The sequence below is a fragment of the Buceros rhinoceros genome, unplaced genomic scaffold, assembly GCF_000710305.1.
Source record: "Buceros rhinoceros silvestris isolate BGI_N320 unplaced genomic scaffold, ASM71030v1 scaffold18815, whole genome shotgun sequence".
Classification (NCBI taxonomy): domain Eukaryota; kingdom Metazoa; phylum Chordata; class Aves; order Bucerotiformes; family Bucerotidae; genus Buceros; species Buceros rhinoceros.
In genome coordinates, this window is record NW_010413615.1 from 2,231 (window position 1) to 28,478 (window position 26,248).

Below are 26,248 nucleotides of genomic sequence, written 5' to 3' on the forward strand. Positions count from 1 at the left end.
GCGCGTAGAAAAACAAAAGTTCAGTACAGGTAACGCTGTGGATTTTTGTAAGAAAAACATTATGCACAAAATGCAGCAAGAGAAAGTCCAGTATGGTCTTGCCTTTTACCTACTGGGGGATTTTCAGTCACAGTTATTCAAAATCACTGATCTGTCGGGACGTTTTGTAAGGCTTGTTCTACGACAGCGTTTTGGAAAGGTGGGAATATACACTATATACAGAAGATGCTGACTCAGTCCTTGCTGTGCTGTAAAAGTGTTTTACTGATGAGAAATATCAATCATAGTTCTATGACTGATTAGTGGAAGATGAAGCCTCTGTTTCTGCTGGTTTCTGAGTTTCCTTCGGTGTTTCTGGCTTCACCTCTTTACCAATTTCCTTACTCTTACTCCGATCTTTGCGATCTTTTCCTCTTTCTCGATCTCGATCTCTCTCTCGATCTCTTTCTTTCTCCCTGCTCCGATCCCGGTCCCTGTCTTTCTCTCTGTCACGATCTCTGTCTCTGCTTCTTGATCGCTCTCTATCCCGGCGTCGGTAGGATTCCCTCTCCCTGGTTCTTGCTCGCTCTCGGTCTCGGTTTCTTTCCCAGTCTTTAGCCCGCTCCGAATCCTTCTCTCTGTCTTTGTTTTGGTTTCTGTCTCTGTTCTTATCCCATTCTTTGTCTCGGTGCCTCTCCCAGTCCCTCTCTCTGTTCCAGTTTCTGCCACGGTCTCTTTCCCAAGGTCTGCCATGTTCTCGATCCCTCCGTCTTTCCTCAAAGGGTCTACCCTGTCGATTATCTGCTGGCTGAGGCTCTGGTTGATCTAAACCCTTGTCTTTATTTCCTCCTTCGTATCTCTCTCTCTGTCTCCCTTCAAATGTCTGGCCTCTAAATTCAGGATTTTTGCCTTCTCGGAAGTCAGATGCTGACCACTGTCCTTCTGACTCAGATCCCTGTCCAGAAATATTGGATGCAGATGGTCCAGCTTCCTCCCACATCTCCTTCCTGTGGGGTGGATGGCTTGGAAGGTCCAGGAGTGGTCTTGGGGTTGGCTTCATACCTTGTGGTGGCTGACCTTGGAAATGAAATCTAGAAGAGGGAGGTTCATTTTCTTCTGGAAACATTGCAGGCGTGGCTCCTCTTGGTCCTCCAAACGGAAGCGGTGCTGGACCTCTCTGGCTGGCAAATCTGGGTGGTGGACTCCCTCTCCGTTCTTCAAACGGCTGTGGCAAAAGTCCTCTTGGACCAGGTATATGATTTGGAGCTGGACCCCTCTGCCCTTCAAATTGATTTGGGTGAGGCCCTCTTGGTCCCCCAAAATGGCTCGGGGCTGGACCTCTTGGCCCTCCAAACTGAGGGCCTCCCCTCTGTCCTTTAAACTGACCTGGTGGGGGTCGTCTTTGACCTCCAAAAGGAAAAGGCGAAGGTCCTCTGTTTCCCATGAACTGAGGTGGATCTGGTCCTTCAAACTGTCCTGGAGGCCTAATCATTTCATTATATTGGGAATCTGAGAATTCCCTTTGTTCCATGTGAGGTTCCCTAAGATCTTCAAACTGAGATGGTGACATTCCTCTTGGAACACCATGGTAAGAAGGGGCGGGGCCCCTGTTATCACCAAACATAGATGGTGGCCCATGCTGTGTAGAAAATAAGGAAGGAATGGAACCTTTTTGACCTCCAAATCTTCCAGAGGGAGGTCCTCTTTGCCCATCATTATTTGGAGAACCATGCTCTTCTGAGAACTGTGGTGCTGGTCCTCTAAAATTAGGTCCATGAGGTCCTCCAGAGGCATTGAGCATCAGTGATGGTGAAGGCCCTCCTTTCTGCCCAGACAAAGAATACGGAGGTCCAGCTCGGTTTTCTTCGAAGTGCTGTTGGGAAGGTCCGCCCTCACTCTGAACTGATGAAGATTCAGTTTGGTCTACAAATTGATGAGACTGAGGATTTCTTTGTTCGTCATATTGCACTGATGAAAGACCTCTCTCTGGTTCAAAGTGACCAGCTGCCTTTTCCTGAGAAGTAAACATGGTATTTGAGAAAGAATCCCTTCCCATTACTTCGTTTGACTGATTTGACCATGATACTTGATGCATATCTTGCAAAGCCTGGCTGTCGTTCAGAGTGGAGAAATTAGGCTGAAAAGATGTACTTGGAGGTGTTGGAAGCAGCACTTTACGTAAAGGTTTGGGCGCAGGTTCTCCAGAAGCTGTTTGACTCACGTTTTCCAAGCTAACTTGAACGGTGTTTTCAAATTTGCCATTAGATGCCTCTTTCTGGGACAGCGTAGAAGCCTTTTCATTTGAAACCCAATTATCACCGCTAAAACCAGGCTGAGCAGCAGAAACTGAAGTTTGATCTTCCTTTCCAAGTGAAGCCTGCAAAGCATTTGGGAAATTTGCTGGAGCGATTTCTCTTGAGGGCATCTCATTGGGTACCACCTGTGGCTTGAGTCGAGACTCAACACTGTCGCTAGTCTCTGTGGCCATTCTTCTGGCCTGTCGAGGATCTCTGTTCTGCCTTGAGTCATTGCCCTGGTTCAAGGCTTGCTGATTTAAAGATGAAGGGAAGTCTGCTTTTTGCGTCACTTGCTGCTCCTGATGGAATAATTCAGCCTTTAGTAAGGAAGATTTTGGTGGCGGTGACATTAAAGCATCCGACACGGAAAAATGAGCCATTGAAACACCAACAGCTGCTCTTTGTTGCCTGAGGGCTTCTTCTTGCTCCTCTAGTTGTCTTTTCTGCTCTTCTATTTGCTTGTTTAGTTCTTCCAACATCTTCTGCTGTTCTACCAACGAGGAGGACGCAGATAAATCGGGCACATACGAAGCAGATGTTTCCAAAGAATTGCTTTTAGTGTCCGTATACATTTTGTTAGGTAAATCATCAACAGTGACTTTTGCTTCTTCCAAGATAGTTTCATCTTCTGGATCATAGGCCTCATCCTCCAGTTCTGCTGCATTAGATGGCTTGTCCGCGTTGTATCGTTTTTCAGTGTCACCACTCTGCATTTCAAAAGCTTTCTCTGGACCGTACTCTTCTTCGGGATCATACGGTCTGTCATCCTCCTCCTCTTCTATAGCTTTGTCTTTTGACATCTGCCCAAACTGTTGCACAATGGGATCTAACAAAGGAACAGCTGGCACTCCTCCATCAGCAGCAGCTGGACCTTCCTGATTGGAAGACTGGGCAGCTTCAGGATCCTTAGCAAGAGGCTCGAAAGTTTTCTTTTTCCCGAACAGCGTCTGCAGGATGTGCTCGAGAGGCGTGGCAGTTTTGGCGGACGAAGACTGCGTAGTGGTAACGCTTGCCGAGGCAGCGGTTGAAACTGGCGGCGTTACAGTAGTTGTGGTTCCACTCTTAATTGAGGACAGTATTTTTAATACTGAAGGTGTAACTGCTGAGGTGTCTGGAACGGGAAGCGGGGGTGGAGGTGGAGGAGATCCAGGTGGTGTTGTACTCACAGTTGAATCTCCTGAATAAAATGTGTATTTCGGAGTTTTCTTCTCTTGCAAAGCAGCTGGTGGCCCTTTAGAGAACAGGGATGTTTCAGTTTCCTCATGTGCTTGAATCCTGCTTCGCTTCTCCTCCACCTTTTCTGTTTCAATGCCAGCAGCAGGACGCTTCCCTTTCTGACAGATGACCAGTCCAAGAATTAAATTTGGCCGAGATGACTCAAGACCTGCAAGGGAACACAAAGATGGTATATGTAAAAAACCCTGTTTTTTAATTATGCTTTCATCAGAAGCTTACTATTTTTTATAGAGGCAGCTACAAAAGTACCAAAGATAACAGGTTTTCCAAATGCCATGAGATGACCCATCGGCAATTTTCCGTAGTTATAAGTGTATATTTTTATATATATGTTTGTTTATAATCATTTTTTTTAGTATAAGATTGCAGCAGCAGCTATGATTATCATCTCCACAAATATTCAAAAAAAAAGTAAGTTGTTATATTCTTAGTATTATTACATCAGTTTTGTTGCGGTTCACTCACCCCTACACCTCTCCCCTTGAAAAATCATGTATTTCCTTCTAAATAGTTTGCAAATACGTCGTATACCCAGAGAGACCAAACAGTGAGAAAACCTGGACTAAACTTCGTATTTCTGTTATACTCTGTGCTAAAAGACTACACTGACATTCACACCACTCTAAAAATATTTTGCTAAGTTAAACAAATACCAGTAACTGCTAAAGACAACCACAAACAAACTGTGTTTGCAAACAGTATTAAGAGCTTGTAACCAACTCCCTCTTTGTTGTTTTTTTTTCCCAGCTAGATGTTATTTTAAGACCTGAGAAACGGGGAAGCTGATAACAAAGTGACAGAGAGCGTAAGCAGGCTCCAGCTCAGCCCTGGGAGAAGGGGAGGCTGGGTGTGTTTGCGTTCCCTGCAAGAGAAGGGTTGGCTGGGTAAGGACTGGGCACACAGCGGGCAAGGTGACTCAAAACCCTCTGTGTAGGATCCAGACAGCCCTTCGGTAAGTAAAAACCACTGTGAGCAGAATCACTCCTTTGTGAAAGCTCCGTGCTGGAATCCTTGAAGTATATCCGCAGTGATGGAGAAGTTCCTGATAAAGAGGAAAACGGCGAAGGTGTGCAGGTCTGTTCCATGTTATTTATGTATTTCTTCCTTCTACGTGCCCAGTTCCCACTGGCACTGCTGGAAGATAACCATGTCCAGCATGAAGGGCTGGGAATAAATCCTTTATCGTACAGTTGGTGGCAAATGTAGAAAATCTGAATAAAGGGAGGCTCTTCTAACTTCTGGATTTAGTAAATTCTAGGAGGTCCTCGTTGAGGACCCCCGTCTCTCCCCCACAGGTGCCATTAGTTACTTGCACCCAGCAGGGGAGCACTAACACAGAAACACAAAACAATCTGTAAAGTCATGGTTAAAGGGTAAGGTGAGGACGCTGACCTCCACTGTTCCTTCTACTCAAGATCCTCTAAGTAGGTTTTATATACACACACACACGCATATATATATATATATATGGTCAGTTAGAAACTATTGAGGTACAAGGTGAAACCTTGGCTGAACTGATGCCGAGGGAAAGCCCAAGCATTAGAACCGATAAAGCCGAGATTTCTTCTCCAGTGAAAGCCTATACTGCCGGAATAATCTGCAGTTTGCTAAATAACACACCAAACCTGCTGTATGTTTTAAACCTACTCTTTCTCTTCAATACTTGCTATAGATTTCATTAAGCAATAACTTTTGTTCATAGAAAGTCCCCCTAAATCACTGACGCTTCCATTTCATGCTCTGATCTTATCCCACATAAACCTTATTTTCCAAACAATGAACTACAGATAATATGACAGACAGCAATTTTTCAAATAAAGTAACTTCAAAGTTTTAAGAGATCTCGACAGCTGAGAGAAAAACCCCCTCCACTAAATATCCGTGTTGTTCCGACTGTAACTGGCACTAGTGCAGTGCAATTGGTTTAATCACTTACTGAAGAAACCAGCAAAGTCTGGTTACTCCCTACAAACAGTCTTTGTAAAAGACCAGACAAAATCGTAACAACGAGGAGACCAATCTCAAATATTTGCCTGGGATTTCCTATCAGGAATGGCTCTCATTCAAATTACGTAGAGAACCAAGACTAATTAAATTGGAGGGAGAGGTTTTGGCAAACAGTTATTCTGTAGGATGCATTCTAGATCCAAAATAGAATTTGTATTATTTCAGAGCTCAAGTTTCACACGGTTCTGGGGTTAAGAACAATTCTATTAGTTCTGTTCACAATTATTCACTACCTTAAATAAAATTAATTAGTATAGAAGATCAGAGTTAAAAAGTAACCCAGGTGAACTGGGAAAAAAACCCATTCACAACGGACAGGCGGAAGAGACTCGTTCGTCAGAAATGGTTCACTGTGTGTGAATTTGCTCTCTGTTTTTTCTTTATCAGTCTCTGCATGAGGACTCCTCGTTTGGCCAGTACCTCACAGAGTACCTCACAAACAGGTGCCCATCCAAAAGTCCCCGGAGGCGCTTGCTGTTCTTCTGTTGTTAATGTTTTGGTTATTTACTTCGGTGCAGAGCCTTGTGATTTATGCAGTTAGTGACAGTGAATCTCAAACACTGAGTAGCAGAAACGCATCAGACAGGATATCTGATAACGAGCAATTACTGACAAATCGGGTTTGAACCCCTGTAGGAAACAGAACTCAAGTCACTAATTAAAACAGGGTAAAATTTTAATACACTTCCAAGGCAATAAATTCTAGCAGTAAGTTAATAGTGTTAGTTATAATTTAATCTGTTCAGAGTTTAGTCATCACAGAATAAATAGTTTAGTCATCATAGAAAAAAATCCATTAAAATTCTCCATGCTGACACTGTAATTTTAGAGGTATTAGAAGTTAAGCCTAACCTGACTTCTACATTCCCTCAGTTACTAAATGCTGCTCCTGGATGGACACACAGAGCGCAGCCAGCGCTTCAGAGGGCAGTCCCCCTGGACCTCACCAGCCATAAATAGATTAAGCGCCTAATTTTAGGTAATAATGAAAACGTTGGCTGCAGTCCCCAACTGTTGCACAATGGGTGTCTTTCACAAGCCAGCATTCGACAGTGCTGCAGGCTGTGTCAGCAGAGGCAGCAGCTTTCAGAGCTACATCATTTATAAAATAATTATTATCCTATTATGAGTTTGAAGTTCACATGCTGGTTTTGTTGAGTTACATCCTGTAACTGAAGCCATTAAAGCAGGATATACTAAATATTTGTTTTGGATTAGTATCTGGTTTTCATACCCTTAAAGACATTTTTTCATTAAATCAGTTTTACTGTATTTATTCCTATAATGGCTATATCTTTCCCCATCAGCAGCAGCCAGTAAGAGGTTCCCTGTCCTGTTAACAGTCCGTGCCTCATTTCTGTACGTCAGTGCCAAAACCAGGGGAGCGGACTGAGTACATCCGTGGTGCACATTTTGAAACTGCAGAGACCAGCACACAATATTCTGTAAACTTTATCAACGCTGTTTAAATATTTGTCCCAATTAATCCTGAGAGCAATGAACAACTAGCCTCGAGTCTGTGCGCCCTGAATTCGGGGACTGTAACTCCGCTCACACGAGGCATGCTTGCTGCATGGCATCGGCTGGCACAGACGCGCTGGTGCGTAGTGCCCTGTGCTGCTGCTGCTTTTCACAATGGGATCTGCCGAGGTGGGAGATCCCGAACTCCACCAGAGAACAGGTAAAATCCTGTTCCCTTTGTGGCAGTTTTTAAGAGCATTCTAAAGAGCATGAGAAGATTTCATGCCTTTATACGTTAAGAAAAAAACCACACTTCCTGTTGTAAACTACTGAGAGATAGCAACATTTGTGGAGTCCTTTGCTGATAGATGGCTCTTTTACTAGAATTCGTTGTTTAACTCTGTAAGATACTCGTTACATTCCCAGCTTTGCCACTAAATCCCTCAATGCATCATTTTCTATTGGCAATATTCTGATTATTATACTATTTTTTACAAAGTGCTTTGAGATCTACAGATGAAAGTTCTAAATAACATAAAGTGTGTATGTGACACAGACAAGCAAATTCACATGCAGTAACCATTGCAAAAAGACAACGCAGAGGAGCCCACTGACCCGTAAGATCTGGTAAGAAATCTCTGAGATAAGTATAAACACGGGTAACCTTCCACATTCCTCTCTTTTCAAACCACCCATGGTAAAGTTTTCTGTAGGTCTTCTAGGTACTAGTGCAGTTCAGAAGTCCTCAGTTGTGCTCCCAATCCAGTCCATCAGAACAGGAGAAATGCATAATCCATACGCTGATGGAACTGGTTGATACAGCTGGAGTATCTTCTAACTAGGCTTTCTGCAGTGGCAGGGGTTTCTTGTCCTCTCCCTCCTCCCCCCTCCAGTCGTGTGTATCAAATCATAAGCTATCTAAAGCACAATGCTTTTCTAGTCCTTGCTAAACTCTGTTTGAAGGCACACGATAAATTTAAGGAGACAATGACCACTTTCCATAAAATATTTTTATTAATTGTGAAAGAAAAAAGCAGTAAATTCCATCAGATGCCATTAAAAATATGGATTACAGGTCTTTTATGCTGTGGTTGTCTTACATACACACAAACACAAAAACAGCTTACCTGGTTTTTTGACCCCCATACTGGATTCTGGCTTTAAAACATGAACACAACACAAGTATGAGGTAAAGGCTGCTCCAGAAGTTTCCAAGACACGAGTTGATGGCAGAAGTGGGTCTTGCATGAATCTGTTACAGCATACTGCCTCTCTGCCTTTGGAACCTGTTTTTGTTTTGTTTTCTATCCTTTGCTATCCACTTTGCTACAAAAATGTATTTCAGTTTGAAAAGTTGACTGAGAAAATTCGCCTCCAGGAACAAGTCCTGAGATGACACCTATATTTCTTCTGAGCCCTCCAGTTTTGAAAAACTTTTCCACTTTGAACTCAACAAATCCAGACTGACTCTACAAATTTCTACACTAATACTTAGCAGAGTTTGTCTGCATTTGCCAACCTCCCACCTAAGGGAAGAGTTTCATTTGAAATGAACCCTATAATGGGAAAGTTAAAGGAGGTGTAGAAGGAAAGCTGGGATTTCCCCAGGAATGGAAGTAGGCAACAAGTAGGGCAGTGCCTCCCTAAAGCAGGTTATTTACTAGCCCAGGAAAAGGCTGCAGGCATTGACAGCTGATCCAGTGGCCAACCCCTTTGCAGTCTCCTACAGGAAGGGGGAGCATTTTATTATCAATGGTTGTTGAAGCTGTATGCCACCAACACATGAAAATGTGGCCCAGACACTGGTGCTCCAAGAATGCTTTATGGAGTTTAGTCCTAACCTTGTATCCAGGGAGCAGAGGACAGGCAGCTCCTCTGAAGGGTCAGCTCCTGGCATGTTTGCTGTTTCACACCTAGCAGTACCCTGAAAACCTCTGCTATGACAATGAAGTACTGCCCTCACTGTAACCTCTAGTTCTTCAGCTTCTCAGTCTGTGACTTTTATATAAAACCCCAGATAATTATGTGGAAACTCAGCACATGCACCTCCTCCATCCTCAGATGAAGACGACTTCAAATTTTATCATAGAAGAGTGTTTCATGGCTGAATTCATTCTCAGTTCTTCTGTTACCATGTTCAACACATATGGAGCAAACTCAAGCCAAACATTACTACTGGTAATTGTACCTAAAACCAGATGATTATAATATAACCTGCCTGTACCAACTACCGTCTGCCACCTGCCAACAACTGCGGAATGTGATTCTCTTCCTCCACAACAAAACCGATCTGCAGAAGTGAGTGGTTTGGTTAGAGTTGGCGCCACCGAGAACACAACGCTTCGAACACCTCGTGCACCATAGTGCATGTACAGATGAGCGCTCTGCTGGAAACCATGACAGTGAAGTGAAACTCCAAGATTACCTTTGTCTTCAGAGATTTCTTGACTCGTCTGTGGGCTGTTTCCTGCTTGATTTAAGGGGCGGTGAACAGCTTGTAAGGGTCTAGGTTTGGTGGGTATATGGGTTACTGCAGATGGGGGGGGTTGGTTGGTTTTTTTCCCAATATAGTGGCTGTTCCACAGACTTGATTTGACAGGTAAACTGACCCTCCTAATAGCATATAAGCATCTTGCTGGAAATTTCCATCTATGGAAATTTCAGGCAATTTTACCTTGAACAGAGTCGGATTTCCAATTTTCCCCCTATTTACATATTTTTAAATTTTATATTAAAAAAATAATGCTTACACTAAACATTCAACAATAACTTGTTCTCAGATTGACTTTTGTTTTGTGATTTTACCTAGCATTTAACCTCCCCTGTTTTGTGCTTACCTGGTCCCTCAAAGGGCAAGAGTTTGGAAGGAATTGGGTCCTTAGTACTCAGGGGAATCAGGTAGAGATCCTTGATATGTCTGTTGGTATTAGCTACAACACCAAAACGACCACGACTGCTAAAATAAGAGTAGAGAGAGATATAGGCAACTTCTTCTTCTTCTGTTGCAGGATGGAACCGAATCAAACACAATTCCTGTAATACAAAAGCAAAGTGGAAAAACTCAACCTGCAACATACAAGCAAACAAAGTGGTAATGGCTAAATTCCAGAGGTAAAAGTAAACTGTACGTTTCTCACTCCAGCTATGTTTTCCAGGCAATACTCCAGCTTTAAGACAGAATGGTCCATCAATTTGTAATATTCAAATGGAATTAGGTTTGTCATTTTCAGAAATACAAACTACTTGTGAATGTTATATCAAACTAAACATCCTGAGGCTCGAATTAATACAAGAAGAATGGAAAATTCTTAGTTTCATGACTGTATCTGTATACTGTGAGTCATTTTTTCACTTCTAAAATGTTTTTAATAGTAAAATCTATTATAAACATTAAATCATAAGTTCCTTGAAAATCTGAATTTCAAGCTTCAATACTGAATACATTATTTATGTTCAACCATTAATAATTAATAAATAGTATGACGATTTAACTACTAGGCAGGAGAGAGAGATCAAGAGGATCTGAAGCTCTGCAGTAACAATGATTCCTCAATAAAGTGAAAATTTCAAAGGAGTAAGTGGTGTCAGTAGCTTCCCAGGTGTGATCTATGTCACTATGTGCTGTTCACTAACTTATAGTATGAAAAGTTGTCATTTCATATTGCTGTACCTTTCCTCTGGGTTTTGCAAAGGATTTTAAGTCAGTACCTTAGAAAGCGAAGATTTGAGTTTGCCAACATAATCCCAGACTGTCTTCGGTAAGATCCTCCCACCAATGTGGATTGTGTCTGGTAAATCCTAAACAAGAAGTATCACATGGCAGCGTGAGAAAAACCAAGAGAGACTCGGGTTAAAAGCCATCAGGCTGCCCCATCCCATGGATAACGCCCTGTTAGACTTCAGCAGCTTTCAGACAGACTGTTCTCATTTCAGACAGGCTAGTTCTAAATTTCAAGGTGTTTACTTATGGTGTGTTACCAAAAGGCTAACAGTATGTAGGGAACAGGAAAGGCGCTCCTGATCGGCAGCTGCAAAGTGGGAGCTGCTGTTTGACACACAGATTTCTCCACACTTCCAGTTCCTCAGGAAACGCTGCACTCGTGACTTCGCATCACAGGAATTCTAGCGAGCTGCCTGCCACAAGGACAAGGAAACTCAGGTCTAGCAAAAGCACTACCAAAAAAGAACCACCAACCCTACTAGTAAAAAAATACACCTTTGTGTTTGAAACTTGTAACAGTGACATAAAATGCACTCCAGAGAAAAAAGAAAAGGCTTATTTGTTTTGGCTCAAACCTTTAGACTGTCTCATGATTTGAACGTACGCCCTCCCAAAATCAGTTTTATTATTATTAATATTATTATATCTAAAGACATGAGATTCCTTCACAAATTTGTGAGGAATAAAAATTTAGGAAGAAAAATCCCTTAAAAAAAATAAAGGCTTTTTAAATTGTTCTTCAGCTACTTTTCCTATTATTAAGGGATGCCATTTACTACAGCTACAGTTCTAACATAAATACAGATACAGCACGGACTTATTCTACCGCATACACACGTCAGTGCTAACCTCACTAAGATAATCAAAGCACCCGGAGACAGGATAAGCTTTAGTGACAAATTTGGCCACACTCTGCATGTTAATAAATCCTTTCCAAATGGTGTTGAGACGAGAGAGGAAGAGGGAAGTATCGCTGTCTTGAGGGGAGCGTGGCTCTGCAACACTGCAAAACAAATCCAGAACAGAAGGGTTACAAAATACGAACAAGAATGGTCCCTTTTTAATTTCCTTCCCTCCTCCTACTGATCAAATACTTTATTTTAAACAAATAACCAGATTTTTACTAAATGCTTTGTTAATGTTTTCTATTAACCTAGTATTAGTGAAAGAAGCAAGGAAGAACAGAAAATAAACTCATCGCTGCAGATAGGCAAAAAGATGCCAAAAGATGGGACTGACTAGGTTGGAACTGTAACTGACTCTGTAACGAACTCATCTCAGTTATCTATTTCCCACTAACTGAGTCAACAATGTGCATCTGAGAGTCTCAAGTAAAAGCACTGGCTATGAACAAAAATCTTGCACCTGCAGTGGCATACGGATATACTCTGCAGTATTTTACTATCGTATATATCCAGACTATGAAAGGAATCTGCTTCCTATCACGCTGATCAAGTGGCTCATTTTCATTCATATTAATAAATTCAGATTTAACAGCATTTTAATGGAGGATGAAAATCTTTAAACCGTCTCTCACCTACACTATTAACGTACACGCAGACTTCTACACCTGCTCAATACCCTCGAGTTTAATTCAGCTGCTGAAACGCATCGAACAATCTTTGCTGTGAACATACAGCGATGCTCCAAAAATTTGAACTACTAAAGAAGGTAAATGAGAAGTTTGAGAATAGGGAAATTAAAACTCTAAATTGTGCTACCTGAAGTTTGAAGTCAAACATGCCTTTTGATTGGAGGGAGGGGAGCGGGACGTGGGACACATGGGACTTTGGAGATAACCAAGTTAAACATTTGGTAGCTTGGCTTACTATTACATGTACGCACTTGATATTGGGTGAGTGATGAACTGCCAGGTATCTTGGATCCGGTGAGGACGAAGGTTTTGTCAGTATTGATTTGGGGACTGTCATGACTGGTTTGGAAATGTCCTGTTTTGTTTCCCCTGCTGAAACTCTGTCAGCTGCAGGACCAGGACGTGGGGCTGACGTCACAGTCCCAGAGTTGCTGCTCATCGCTGTCCTTGGGTCTCTGCCAGAAACTGTTACGGTTGTGACAACTCCGCCAGCACAAGAGGCAGGAAAAACAGGAGCCTCTTCAGGTACAGAAGAATCAGTATTGTTCTGGCCTTGGGTTGTAGGAATGTACGTTCTGTCTACGACTGACTGTGAAACTGTTTCTGCTACTGGTCCAACTTCAGTTTCCATCGCGCTCTCAGAGACATCCTCTTTGGCAGGCTCTGCTGCTGGGGTTGGTGCAGAACTTTCATACTTTGGTGGAACTTCTGGTTTTGATTTTGATTCCACCTTTTTAACAGGAGCTACTGACTTTATCTTCTTAGCTGGTACTTCATCTTCAGATGCTGAAATCTGACCTATAAATTTATTTCAAAAGCTTCTGATTACTATTTAACAGTGAAATAGTTTGGAGAAAAACAACAAGACTCTTAACGTAACAATGCTTTTACTTTGCATGAATTCAGCAGTGCAGATACCTGTACAGATTTTGCAGTTCAGGTCAAAAAGATGGGCTCGATGTTGACTTGTTGTATCCTTCAACATACTGCTAAAGACATCCAGAGAAGGAGCACTGTTCAAATTTGGTGCAGTTCGGGCTGACTCTTGCTGCTCCTAAAAGTGAACAAACACAAAAAATATTCCAGTTGATCATTGATTTCAACTGTAAAAAATCCTTTAGAAACCATAATCAACTTTAATTCTTTAAAAATAGATTAAGGGCCTTGGTTAAAGCACATCAACATTAGATCGAGTTCTCATATGCTATTTGTCCTCATTTCACTCCACCGTGCCCTGAAGTAAACAACTGATGTTCAGAAAGAAAACATTTCTCTGTAAATTGACAGCAAGGGCTGAAAACTCTAAGTGCACACAAAATATACCTGTCATTTGGGTGTGGCGATCCTTCAAGCTAAAATAAAAATGCTCTCAGCACACTTACTAGGTGATAATACCCTTATAGTTCATTGAAACAATCTGAGGCCCTAGCTACCATTTACCTCCCTGAGGTCTTCATGCTGAAGCAACCGCCAGTACTTACATCAGAATCAGACACAGGCGGAGAATCTTCCATATTAACTGGCACATGTTCCCGTTTTACAGCAGCTTTCTTGATTTCATGAGATTTGCTTCTTGACTCTATCATCTGAAAGAAACACAATCATTTGGGTAAAAAGTCTACATATTTATTTTATCATTTTTATTCTGTACTTTGATATCATTTGGCTGGTGATAGAGAAAAAGTATTTCACTGGGAAGAAAACAGTGCATTACCTAATATGGGTGGTAAGGGCTGGCAAACCTGCTCTTAATTCCTACCTAAGGACAGAGGGGAAAATTACGTTACTTACTGCTTTAGCGGGTTTCTCCTTCCACACAGAGAGTTCTTTAGATAGAAGTTCTTCTGGCTTCATTCTCACTAGCTTTGACAGCGAGATTTCCTCACGAAGGACACGATGGAAAAGTCCCTGAAAGCAGAACGGACTGCGTTGCCATGCTGAAGAGAACCTGCTTGGGTAATTACCAACATCTGCAGTGCTTGACAGGCAAAACCTCTGCCAGCTTCGCAATTCCCTGTTAGAAACACTGGCTACTTCTAAGCAAATTTGGAAAGGTGCAGCAACCAGAAAACAGGGATGAAATCACTATGAAGTAGCTCCTGTCCTCATTAGCATCAGTAACTGTAGTATAACTGCTCGGGAATGTCAGAAGCTGAACAGCCACTCTCCTGTTTCCTATCTACTGTAGAAGTTAAAAAATAAACCACTTTAAACATGTTCTCTAGTGAATTTTTTCATCTGCACCAGCATCCTTTCTTTTCTTTTAAACCATAAATATTACTACATACCTGGACAGTATCCAACATGTAATAAAGTCTGTATTTATTTTAAGACAGCTATTCTCTAAGTATTTCACGCCAAATGCCCAAACACACATGACCAGCTAAGGTACACTTTGAACTTCTCCTTGGATAAACTATTTTTTAAAGATTTGAATGGCTGTATTAATAATCTTTCATAGTACAATTTATAAGTTTCTATCTTAAAACTCTTAATGTTGAGGGTAGAGTTTGCTATAACATTAAAACCCCAAAATATATTTCAGTATGCATTTACTGTTTAAGAAAATCCCAAACCTGGTTTTTGGGGTCCTTGAGATTGAACATGATGCTGCGGTATTTACTCTTGTATCTGTTGTCTGTCACTTGGAACAAATTAAACATCTCCTTCTCAATATTGAGCGCGACTTTACCTACTTAACTCTCAGTCATGACTAGATCATCGCTATCATTAACTCTGTAGAGACAAAAAAGGGTACATGCAGTTAACGTTAACCATGAACCTTCAGCAGCATTGATAAAAACTAACTCTTCAGCACCAGCCTAGGCTCCTCCTCACCCAGGGAAGGCTCAAGACTCCCTTAACAGACACCTCAAAGCCAAAGTCTGTCTCAGGACCTTGAGCTGCTAAGTACGGCACAGCCCCCCCTTTATTACAGCCCACAGCCCGCCACGGCAGGTGGCCTTGGGAAATCAAGTCAGCCTTCACAACTACTACTACTACTACTGCACAACTACTTAAGTCAGCCTTCAGTACTACATGGCGATGAAGGTCGGAGTTCCTCTGCAGTGAACACAGGGAGCCCAAGTGCTTGAGTTTTAGTCCCAGGTTCTTCCCTGTGAACAGCATTTCCATTTCAGAGACAATTCCTGCATGCAGTGGTCTGTGATAAACCCTGATCTCTAATTCCTCAATATAAATGGAATAGTGACGGTTATTTGGGGTTTTTTTAAAAGGCTTTTTCACATGCACATTTATTTTATATCAGGCTTTTTCTATTTTTTCTTTTAATATAAACCTGAAATGCCAATTATACTTTTAGTAATTTGTACTATAAATTCAATATCCCTTATCAAGATGTAGACAAAATTCTGCAGGCTAAACATTTGCTTCTAGTTCTAGTTTTCTCTATAAAATAAGTGCTTTGAATTCCCACCTCTTCCATAAAATTTCTTTTAGGGATCGTCGAATATTTTGTCGGATCTGTGAGTTGGGTTGTGACTGGATAGGGCTAGCTGATGCTTTCGCTTGACTGCTTCCAGCTGCAACGGAACCAGGAGACAGCACAGGCTTTTTGAGTCCTCCACCCAAACTGGGAGATGCAGCTGGTTTTTTGGAAACAGATGAGCCAGGAGGAAGAGATGGATGTTTCACAGGAGCACTGCCCGATGACAGAACATTGCCCGGGGAAGCACCGCTGCTGGAGGATGGCCAAGGTTTCTTGGGAATGACACCTTTGAAACTTCCAGCAGAAGGTTTAAGCGGTTGCTTAGTTAGTGATGTGTTAGAGAGGGACGGGGACTTCTTTGAGGGAAGATTTTTAGTGAGAGAAGTCTGTTTCTCCATGACAGATGCAACAACTTTCTTGGATACAGATCCAGGCTCAGGTCTATCTTCATTCCTTTTCTCCTCCCTTTGAGCTGTTAAAAAACAAAGAAGAAAATACAATATTAAAAGCTTAACTTTGTAACTGTCTCTTTATGAAGACCAGTACCGATCTATAAGGCAAATGGCATCTCCAGACAGTAACTATCAGGCGGGCAATTTAAGCTATTTACTTTCACTAACTTCTTAAAAGTTATTTTAAAAAGCATGCAGAGCTTCACACAGTTTTTGGAGGGGAAAGAAAAAAGAAGTGGCCAGGAGTTTAAAAGAGTCCCACTTTGGCTCTACAGATTGGAAATCTTATTTATAAGCAAAAAAAAATGGCACCACCTTCAAAGATTCCTGAATGGGATTTCACAGTTACGCTTCAAAAACACTCCAAACTTTCACACATTAAAAAAAAAAAATACAATACAATCCACATTTTTTATTTAAACAGAAAAATTCCCATAGCACCTTCCTGACCAGTTTATTACAGAGACTGACCTGATGACAGAGTCCAGGAACCAGAACCTGAATTAATATTACCATTAATATTACCGTCAGTTTAGCGTTAGTGAACTTCAATAAACTTTTTCACCCAGAAGTTTTATTTTAAAGAGAAGCAAAGACAGAAATTACATAGTGCACAATTAAATTAAAACTTTTTAATACGCAATCTACTTGGTTGCTGGCAAGAATATCACACTGATGACGCTGCCATAAACTACTATTAGATCTTCCTATTCAGGTTCTGGCTAAATTCCGCATTTATAGAATAATTAAGCAGTAATATTACTGCTCAGCCTGTGACCATCTAATTCCCACCATTCTCAAACTATTCCAGTCACAACATTCAGAGTTTCTAGTAATTTTTTTTCTACTGTTAATAGAATAATTGATACACATCGTACACAAGAAAATTTATGAAGCGTAAGTAAAGGCTGCAGTTCTGACACGTGTTGCAGTTACACTTGCACAGGACTCTAAAAGCAAACATTTCTTTCCATTGTGTTTCAGCCAGCGCTAAGGGGAACAATTCAACATAGCAAAAAAAGAGCCAAAACCAAACCCACACACACCTCTCAGCACTCAAAACATCGACGACATGTTAAAGTCACGGTGAGCTGACAGCAGCACATGTACCCTGACAGCTCCAACAGCGAAGGGTTCTGAGGGGAACCACCAAGAAACAACCCCTGATACACCATTGTTTCAATTCAAAAAGCCAAATGTTCTCCTAAAAAAGCCGCCTTCTCCCATCTCTGTAGAAAACCATTGACCAGTTAACAAGTTGACTTTTGATCTGCTGGATCCAGCTAGTGAAAGTTGGTAGATGAGTTAGTCCAGAAGTCCTAGTTGCAAAATGCAGGACACTCCTGGGAAGGACCCAGGAATTGAACCTTCGGGAACTTTACCATGGACCACATGGTCCTTGTTGCCTCCAGATCTTTTGTAACAAGAGCAGAAATTACTAGGAAGGGTTAAACTGTCCAGTCGGCCTGTTCTGAGAGGACCTGCAGAGGACAAAGCACTATTGTGAAGCCTGGTTCGAGAAGCCCCACAATGATATCAGCACAAGCTTCTAACGGAAACAGCCCTCAAATGGGGGAAGATTTGGGGGACACGATGTAACACTCTCCCATTCAGGGAAGAAATGGCCTTGTGACCTTTCTCCATACTTGTTCAGGTAGCCCCTGAACAGCAGCACACGGCTCCAGCAGAAAGCTGCTTCTAACCTCGGTTTCTTCAGGTGGCTTTTTACTGCTGGCAGTTTCACCACGAACGCAGAACCCCGGGGTTCAGACGAGCCAAGAAACGACGCTGGACTTGAACTTCTGAAAGACCAGGTGTAAGTGTGTGTGCTGACTTTCTGCTGGAACTCAAGGAGAAGCAGCCAGAAGATCCAGATGGTGTCTTTCCCCTGATCTTTTTAGCTAGAAGTATTGTAGAAGTAGACACCTTGAGGAATTTTTTTGAGCGAGATTTAACTATTTGAAGTGTAATGAAAGCAGCTGCCGCAGCACATTAAACCATTTCACAGGATGTGAAGATTTTGCTCTACATTACTACTCTCACGCTATTCCCATAGTTTTCCCCAGAGACTGGTCTCGCCTCCTGTCAGGAGCTCAGGAGACCTTCCATGTGACCCATGAGGTCTCTCTTGTGTCCCCACCCTCCCCTACCCTGCTGACACTCTCCTAGTTGTCAGGAGGGCTGCAGCAATGCCAGGAGGGAGGAAGGAGTGTGGATCTACTGCCGATGGCTTTTCTTTGGTCAAACATGGCACCCAGAACTTAACAGAGGTCAAAGGCAACCTATTTTGAGAGTCAAGAGTCTTGAAAAGAGCGAAGACGAATAGCCCAAACGTGCGCACTGATAATGCTGCAGAAATTACTCCCCATGTCTTTCTCCTGGTTTATTGTCTCTTCTGCACAGAATTGTATCTTTTCAGGCAGGTAAGACAGCAGCACATTTCTGTGACTCATGGAAAGGCACGAACGACAGCACAGCTTGGGATTCAAAATGACAGGAAAATTCAGCCATTTAGTTTTTTGGGTTTACAGCAGAACTACAAAACGTGACATTCTAAATTGGTATGTGCCCCTCTATACACTATCTCTTTAATTAGTTAACAAAAACTACAGTGGTAACACTAAAAACAGCACAACCAAGACGTTTTCTGTCAATCGGATGTTGTATGTACGAGAACGAGATCCCCTCTGCAAACCCTTCTCTGTGGTGAACAGCTATGCCACAGCAACTCGTACTTGAAACAGAGGGCACTAGTACAAAGGTGACTGAAGGTCCCCGGGTTGACGGGCAGCAGAATCAAGAGTAGTCCAAGAAGAAAGATGCAGAAGCACCCTTCATTCTGCAAGCTGACATCAGGATTATTTAGAAAGATTTCCAATGTCAGGCATGTAATTCTGTGCTTCTTTAGCCAATGGAAGGTGTGCAGATATTTCATATGCTTCAGCTATTTCATGAACTGCTTTGTACCACTGAGAACCCTCTATCTAGCAGGACTCGATTAGAGAAACTGATCGCACAGATGTAGTAATGCGCTCACATGGAGGTCAGCCAGTGCTCCACATCTACCAAATACCTTTACAAATTCAGAGGACATACCACTGTGAGGGACACTGGCAAATCGTGTGGAACAGTTACACTAAGAATCAAGACCGCTTAAATCCTACAAATGCAAATAACTTCTAGATGAACCTAATCTGCTCCTATTCTGAGAAACCAGTTTTTGCTGTATGAACTTTTGGGTTTTAATGCCAACGTTAGCTGGATTCTGTGGCAGCACATTGAACCAACTCACTGTGTCATTACATGGCTCTTGGATCCAGCACACGGAGCACCCAGCTGGGTGCGAGGAAGAAGCAGGGCTGCCTCTTCTGCTAGCAGCTCGTTCTTCTGCCGACTCAGCCAGGACACAAGCACGCCCCAAACCTCACCCCATCTTCTGACAGGTATGAAACTGTGGCGAGCGCACGCTTGGAAGAGCTGGCAGAAATAGGTACTCTTTTCAGAGAGCAGCACACCAGCATCGGTGGAATTCCACTTCTGAACGGATGCCACAGTCGGTCAGCAAACGGACGGTTCATACAGTCAAACAGGTTTTCTCTCCTGGCCACAAGTATCATACCGCTTGGCCTTGCGGTCCACGAACAGCTTGAGGAGGAGTCGCAGTTAATGCCTACTAGACACAGTATTTTATACTGTGATGTTTCTGGTCCTTCTCATCAGTAGCTCCAGCATACCTACAATAAATGCTCTTAAACAAATGTAAAACAAACGGAGAGAAACAACTACTGAACACGAGCCTGTGCAACCTAACAGAGCAGCAGGGAGTTTCACCACAGAGGTTTAGCACCAGAATAAGGCAGTTGGTGGCTCTTCTCTTCAGGGCTGTTGAACACTCAGGCGTACCTCCCTTAGTCTGATGTTAGAAATGGGATTTAAAACAAAACAAAACACTAATTCCTATTTTACCCATTTTGTCCTGTGAGCCACTCATGAGGACAGCAACAGGATTCTTACTGACCACAGAGAGGCAGGGGCTGGAACAAGGGAGAGGTGCTCATGATGGAGCTCAGATGGAGCTCACGAGTCAGCTCATTCCCAGAGTGAAGCCCAGTGAATCCTCTGCCAGAGAGAAGGGCCTTCTCTGCAAGGCCTGAGAAACAGCATTACTCTGGGCTGTTCACTCCAGATGTAACCATCAGCTCTCCCACTAGATGTGAACAGACAGGGACCCCCCTAAGGAAATTCCCCATGAAGCCAAGCCAAATACTCCAACAGGCAGGTAGGAATGGAAATTCGGTCAGCGGTGGCGGACGAAACTGCCAAATCATCTGCTGGGTTACAGAGGAGCCTGCGGGAAGCCCAATGGTCACAGATCCTTCGCTTTTGTACGTCTCGACGCTGATGCTTCAGTGTTGCGGTTGTTGAGGCCTAATTTAAGAATGGTTTCCACGGTATACAGCGGTTTAGCTTGTGTGAAGGATTTGCAGGGTGAGTTTACATCACAACCCCCCACCTACATCGGGAGGCTGATTTACACCACCAGCACGGAAATTATCCGCAGGAAAGTGCTCCTCCTCTGATCCCGTAGAATTTCTTTATAGCATTGAAGCCTGTACTGGTTCTACCCTCCTTCCCTCTCCACTCAGCCCTTCTTTCCAAGAGTAGCTTTAGAAAGCCACTCCAAAAATACACCACCACCCGCCTCAGTTTCTATTTAAATTATCTTATTTGTGACGGGTTATCTTGCTAGAGACATTATCTAGTTTTTCCAACTTTTAGATACCTGAAGAAACGTGCTATTTGATCGTAGAGTATTAAAATTCTTCAAACTGCACTTTAAAGATCTTAAATTTCTTGCTCTAGCTGATGCCAGGTTTAAAAGATGGTGTAGATAACCACAGGCAGTTACAAGAGTTCGTTTCATAATGAGTCTGCAAGGCTCAGATATTCTCTGAATACTCTTCGCAGAAAAAAAAAAAACACTATCACAGCTCCCACTACACAACACTAAGCAGCCTTTTGTGATGTCTTGCAGCCACGTGAGCTGAGTGTTTGTTAGAGTACTAATTATAAGAAGTTCCCCTGCAGAATTAAAAACCACGCTCAAGGCTCTTCCTACAGCAGACCTGTTCCTCTGGTGTCTGATACTGTCTTCACATTTCCCTCTGCTCTCCTCCATCTACACAAACCCACTTTTTTTTTTTTTCCTAGGATAGAGTTCCTCATGACGATGTCTGGGGAGCACAGGCTGATGGCCCATCGTCTTGGCCACGCTGTGCAGACCTTTCCAGTGGGAGCACTGGTCCAAGGGAGGTTGTGGCCAGCCCATCGGCGAGCCGTCGCGAGCCGCAGCGGGCAAGCTGCTGAAGCACGTGTGGGCTCTACAGAGACCTTCCATGTTCCCCTCTCACTAAAATAGAGAGTTTGGGGGGAGGGGGGGTGGAAACAACCACAACTAAGTTTTAAATGTATGCACAGCATACAAGTTTGTGCAGCACCAACAGCAGGGAAGCCGGTAGTTAGCATTCTGCTGTAAAAATAATAAAAAACCCTGTAAAATTCCACAATGTGCATGATAAACCTTGAGTACAGCTACTTGTGATCTTCTTTTTAAAGTGGATCCTTTACTGCACTTCAAAGGATTTTTGGTCCTTTCCAGGAAAAAAAAAAAAACACCAACTAATGTCAAAGTAGAGGGAGGAAAATTCACACTGGTGCAGCTGTGCAGTTGTTAAAAAGGCAAAAATCCCTGTTCAAGTGTTCTCCACCAGCCTGTGTAAAGGCTGCCCAGAGCCGGGGGATTACGCAGATCTCTGAAGACCTGCCACAGCACCGGACTTTCCCACACCTTGAACAGCTGGTAGAATGCAGGCTGGAAAAGACCAGCCAGAAGCAATCAGCTATTCAGGAATTCACAAAAAAACCCAGCCAGCACGTGAGTGCCACTCAAACACTGGCCTGAGAAATGGTTCTGGGCTGTTCTGTACAGTCCTGCAGCGAGTTCTTGCTGGGACGCAGTGGCTGCACTGTTTGTGTGTCTGTGCAGTGGGTTCAGTGCATTGCTGCTGTCCAGTCTAGCGTTACAACAGGAGAGGGCACCCTCTTTGGCACATACCACAGTGGAAAAGGTCAGGCTCTTGGCTCGGAGCAGACGGAGTATCTCACCCCCTATTTGCCAGTATGTGAGAAATTAAGAACTGCATTTTTCCCTTTGTAAAACTGTTGAAAGAGAGGATGGGCAGGATCTGTCCAGTTTAAAACTGGAAGGTGTTCCAACACCTTCCCTCTGCCACTCAGCTCCACGATGTCCTAACTTGACTTGGCCGATGCCGCTGTGGTATGACGCCTCACGACAGAAATAACCTTAACAGAGCAAAATGTAAACCCCCACCCCAATGCAGTGGCCGATACTGAACTTTAATCTGCAAGTTTTCTGAAGTGAAACCTTTTGATGCATCATCTCACCGTAAAAACCTGAACAAAACACATGGGGGAGCTGGTGCTTTAGATGTTAGCTATAAAGCACTCTACAAGGGGAAGTTACTTACCAGTAGGAGCCGTTCCTCAAGAGCAGCCTGTGCCCAGTCTGGCTGCTGGGATGTGCCTGACATCTCCGAGCTGCAGGAAGGTGCCGAGGAGCCAGTCCCGTTAGGTGCCACTGAAGCACCCTCTTGTGGCACCGCATACTCAGTGCCCCGGGCTGGAGGCGAGGTGGAGTTTGTAACCGCTTCAGCTCCACGGCCGTTCCACTGCTGCTTTCCTGAAAGCTGCCTCTCTCGACTGTCATCTCCCTCCGAGAGAGCTTAGAGTAGTTCTAAACTGCAGAAGGGTTGAACTGCTCTCAGGTAGGTTTCGGTGTTAGTTTTCACTGCCTACGGAACACCGTGTCTGCTTCCACCTTCCAGACCAACACCACGTTTTATTTGCACACACTAGTGTTTCTGCCCTGCTAATTTGCTTCCAAAGCCTCTTAGCGGTTCTAGTCTGCACCACAATGAGAAGCTCCTAATGAAGCTCCCTGCGTGCTAGGCCTTCACACACAGGCACGAAAAGAAAGTAAACCTGTCTTTAAAGTTAACTTAGGGAACTCGGAGACCAGGGTTTTCTGGGGTGTTGCTGTAACTATGCTCATGCAGGTCTGTAGCTCAGACACACAAAGCTTTGTTTTCATCTACATGAAATCAGTGATTTATCTGATCTACGTTAGACAGCTGCATGCTCACAGCTACACCACTCCTGAGTGAAAGAGGCACTATCTGCTGCAAAGAAAGGGCTCCTTATTTTCTAGAGCGTTCACAGATCAGGATCCTCACTCCTTGCAGGGATAGGCCATCTTCAGGTTCCAAGTTCAACACCGAACAGACACAGTGAATCATCAGCACCAAGATCAGTAGCAAAACTTGACTCCAAAGTGCAAATGATCACCTCAAAAATCCCTTTTATTTGGGGACTAGCAGGGAAAGATCTTGTTCACTGCCTATGCAGTCAAGTGAGCACATTCAGAGAACTGAAGTGGTATTAGTAAAAGAAAGCAAAACAGCAATAGAGGGTGGTGAGGTTTTTTTTTAATCAAGCTTTCATCACTTTCAGTGTTGATGACAAGAGGTAGGCCACCCTAATATTCACAGTGCATCCAGAGGTTGTACCAGGTGTCTACCCCCCAACCCTTCCCCTCAGCAATGGTTCCTTACACTGAAGCCAAGCACCCACTGCAGCAAGAGGGCTGCCCTTCTGGGGTCCAAGCACTTTGGGGGTGCTAGGTGCTTGAAAGGCAAAATAGAAACATGCCAGCAGCAGGGACCAGCCTTCCTAACTGAAGAGACACGGCAAAAATCTTCATGTGGCTCACAGCCACAGGACAGATGTAACATACCTTGTAGAGCAGAGAAGGGGAGCTCCAGGAGTTCACAGGCAGGAGATGATAATTGCTCCCCAGCGATCCCACTGCTCCTTTTAATTGGCTGGGTCCCAGGGGATGTTGGCTTCAGCAGCCACCACTGGTCTGCCTCACTCCACAGCCAGGGTTCAGATCATGGGCCAGCCCCTGTGCCAGCACAGCCCCTGCCATCCTCACAATGCACATTCAGCACCGGAGCTGCGTTACACCAGCCACTCCTGTTCTATAAATCCCTCAAAGCTCGCAGATCTCCTGTGTGAATTTCCGGGGAGTCTGGCAGTCTCATCTTGGGTGTTCTGGTCAGTATTTGGTCTGTCGGCAGCCCTTCTGAAAACTCTTCTAGTTACAAAGGGTTCAGGCTGGACCTACGCATACAGCAGCCACGTGTCTCAGAAAATGGCCAGTAACATAAAATTCCTTTATTTCCCTGGTACTACTCATTACGTACTGCCTCTTATCATGGGTCTGTGATGCAGAACATAGCATTAAGCCAAGACACCTCAGCTCTCAAGGAGTTAATTCAGATACCGGGAGCAGTTCAGTCGTAACAGCACAGGACATGGCACAGGCTGGTTTGAACTAAGGGGATGTACCAACGCAAAAACAAAGGTATCAAGTTGAACCACAGTCGGTCCTTGCAGATAAACATACCTGTGACTTAGAACAGCTCCTCAGTTTAAGTAAAACATCGTTTTAATAGTGAAGCTAAACCAGCAGCAGTGTATCCACATACACCGCACTCAGCTGAAGAGTCACACCCGAAGCTGGTACAATCTTACCCAAAGAGAAACATTAAATTGGCACCAGTCTGAGTGCTTTCTTTTCACAAGGGTACTTACAGTGCCTATGCTGCTTTTACCTTCTAGGCCATAACTCCTGTCTTGAGCATACTACATTTTCACCCTGCTCTCTTGATAGTGGTGTATTTTCTTTCTTTCCTGCCTTTGAATTGTTATTATGGAAAGAAAAAAACATGATACAAGAAAATACATAAACTACATGTGCTATAATCGAAGCATTTCAGTATATGTATCACATTGTCTGATGATTGGCTCCCAGTATCACTGTGTTCCATTTACAAAGTCTCTGTATTTTGTTAGAGGCGTACAGGAACAAAGCCGTCCAAGTGCCCTGTGGAGCTGGGATCTGTAACTACACAAACTCTGGTCACTTCGTGCACTGGCCTTGAGTGTAGAAAAGTTTAGTTGCAGAAAAAATTAGGAAAACTGAAAGGGCATAATGAAGGAAAATTTTCCTCTCCACAGCCAGGGCTCCTCAAACCTGGCCGCCTGCCCAGGAGGTGGCAGCACTGTCTCTCCTAACTCGCTGCTGTAAAGCAGGAGAGGGACAACACACACTGTCCTTTCCTCATAACCAACACTGCCCCTTCGAAGTCCCGCTCATTAACCACTGCTCTCAAATACAAGTACCAAATCAGGTATCATAATAGCTAGCTATAAACTCAAACCACTTATCTGTCTACAGTTCAGTAAACAGAAGTTCAGTGGCTTGGTGTGACAAAGTATTTTTTAGTCAGGAAGTTCTACTACAAGAACAGTAAGAAACACATTTAATGTCTATTTTTTACCTATGAAACCCTCTTCACTCTCCTGTACGCTTAGTTACTTCTATCAACAAACACAGTTAAGATGTTTAAGTAGCTTTAGCACCTGAGCCGAGTAAATAAGTTTGCGGATCTCTGTAAGTCTAGTCAGGAAAGTCAGCTCAACTTCAACAAAGGTCTGAAGCACTGGGAATAACCCAGTGTACTTCTCTCTGGGTAGTTTAGAACTTGGGATACTGCAAACACCTATCTTCCTTCCCAGCCTTTTGGATTCATTCACCATTTTAAAGCTGCTGATACATTTGCTGCTAACTTCTATTTGGCAATTAACAGCAAAAATAAAGGGTTTTTTTAAGTTTTGCTCTATAAAGCAGTAAACCAGAGTTCAGGTGCTTCAGAGACACACACTGATCCCACTGACAAACCTCTGCATCAGCAATCTCCAGTGTGAAGCATCCTTCACCCCCTTCTACAGGGCAACGGTGAATAGAATGGAAAAATTGTTACAAGTGCAACACATTACATTAAATAACGTGAAACTAAGTACAAAAGCTCTCCGCAAAGTCAAATAAGCAGTGGACACAAACCGCTC

General features: G+C 43.3%; 1 protein-coding gene across 1 annotated transcript in view; it reads right to left on the reverse strand.

The window, feature by feature from the left end:
• Nucleotides 1-289: 289 nt before the first annotated feature.
• DIDO1 (death inducer-obliterator 1) overlaps nt 290-26,248 on the reverse strand; it is a 35,869-nt gene continuing 9,910 nt past the window's right edge. Inside the window, 10 exon segments of the mRNA XM_010136828.1 lie at nt 290-3,660; nt 9,818-10,013; nt 10,689-10,778; nt 11,551-11,704; nt 12,547-13,093; nt 13,214-13,349; nt 13,777-13,881; nt 14,087-14,203; nt 14,872-15,031; nt 15,732-16,215. Coding sequence (XP_010135130.1) covers nt 290-3,660; nt 9,818-10,013; nt 10,689-10,778; nt 11,551-11,704; nt 12,547-13,093; nt 13,214-13,349; nt 13,777-13,881; nt 14,087-14,203; nt 14,872-15,031; nt 15,732-16,215 — 5,360 coding nt within the window.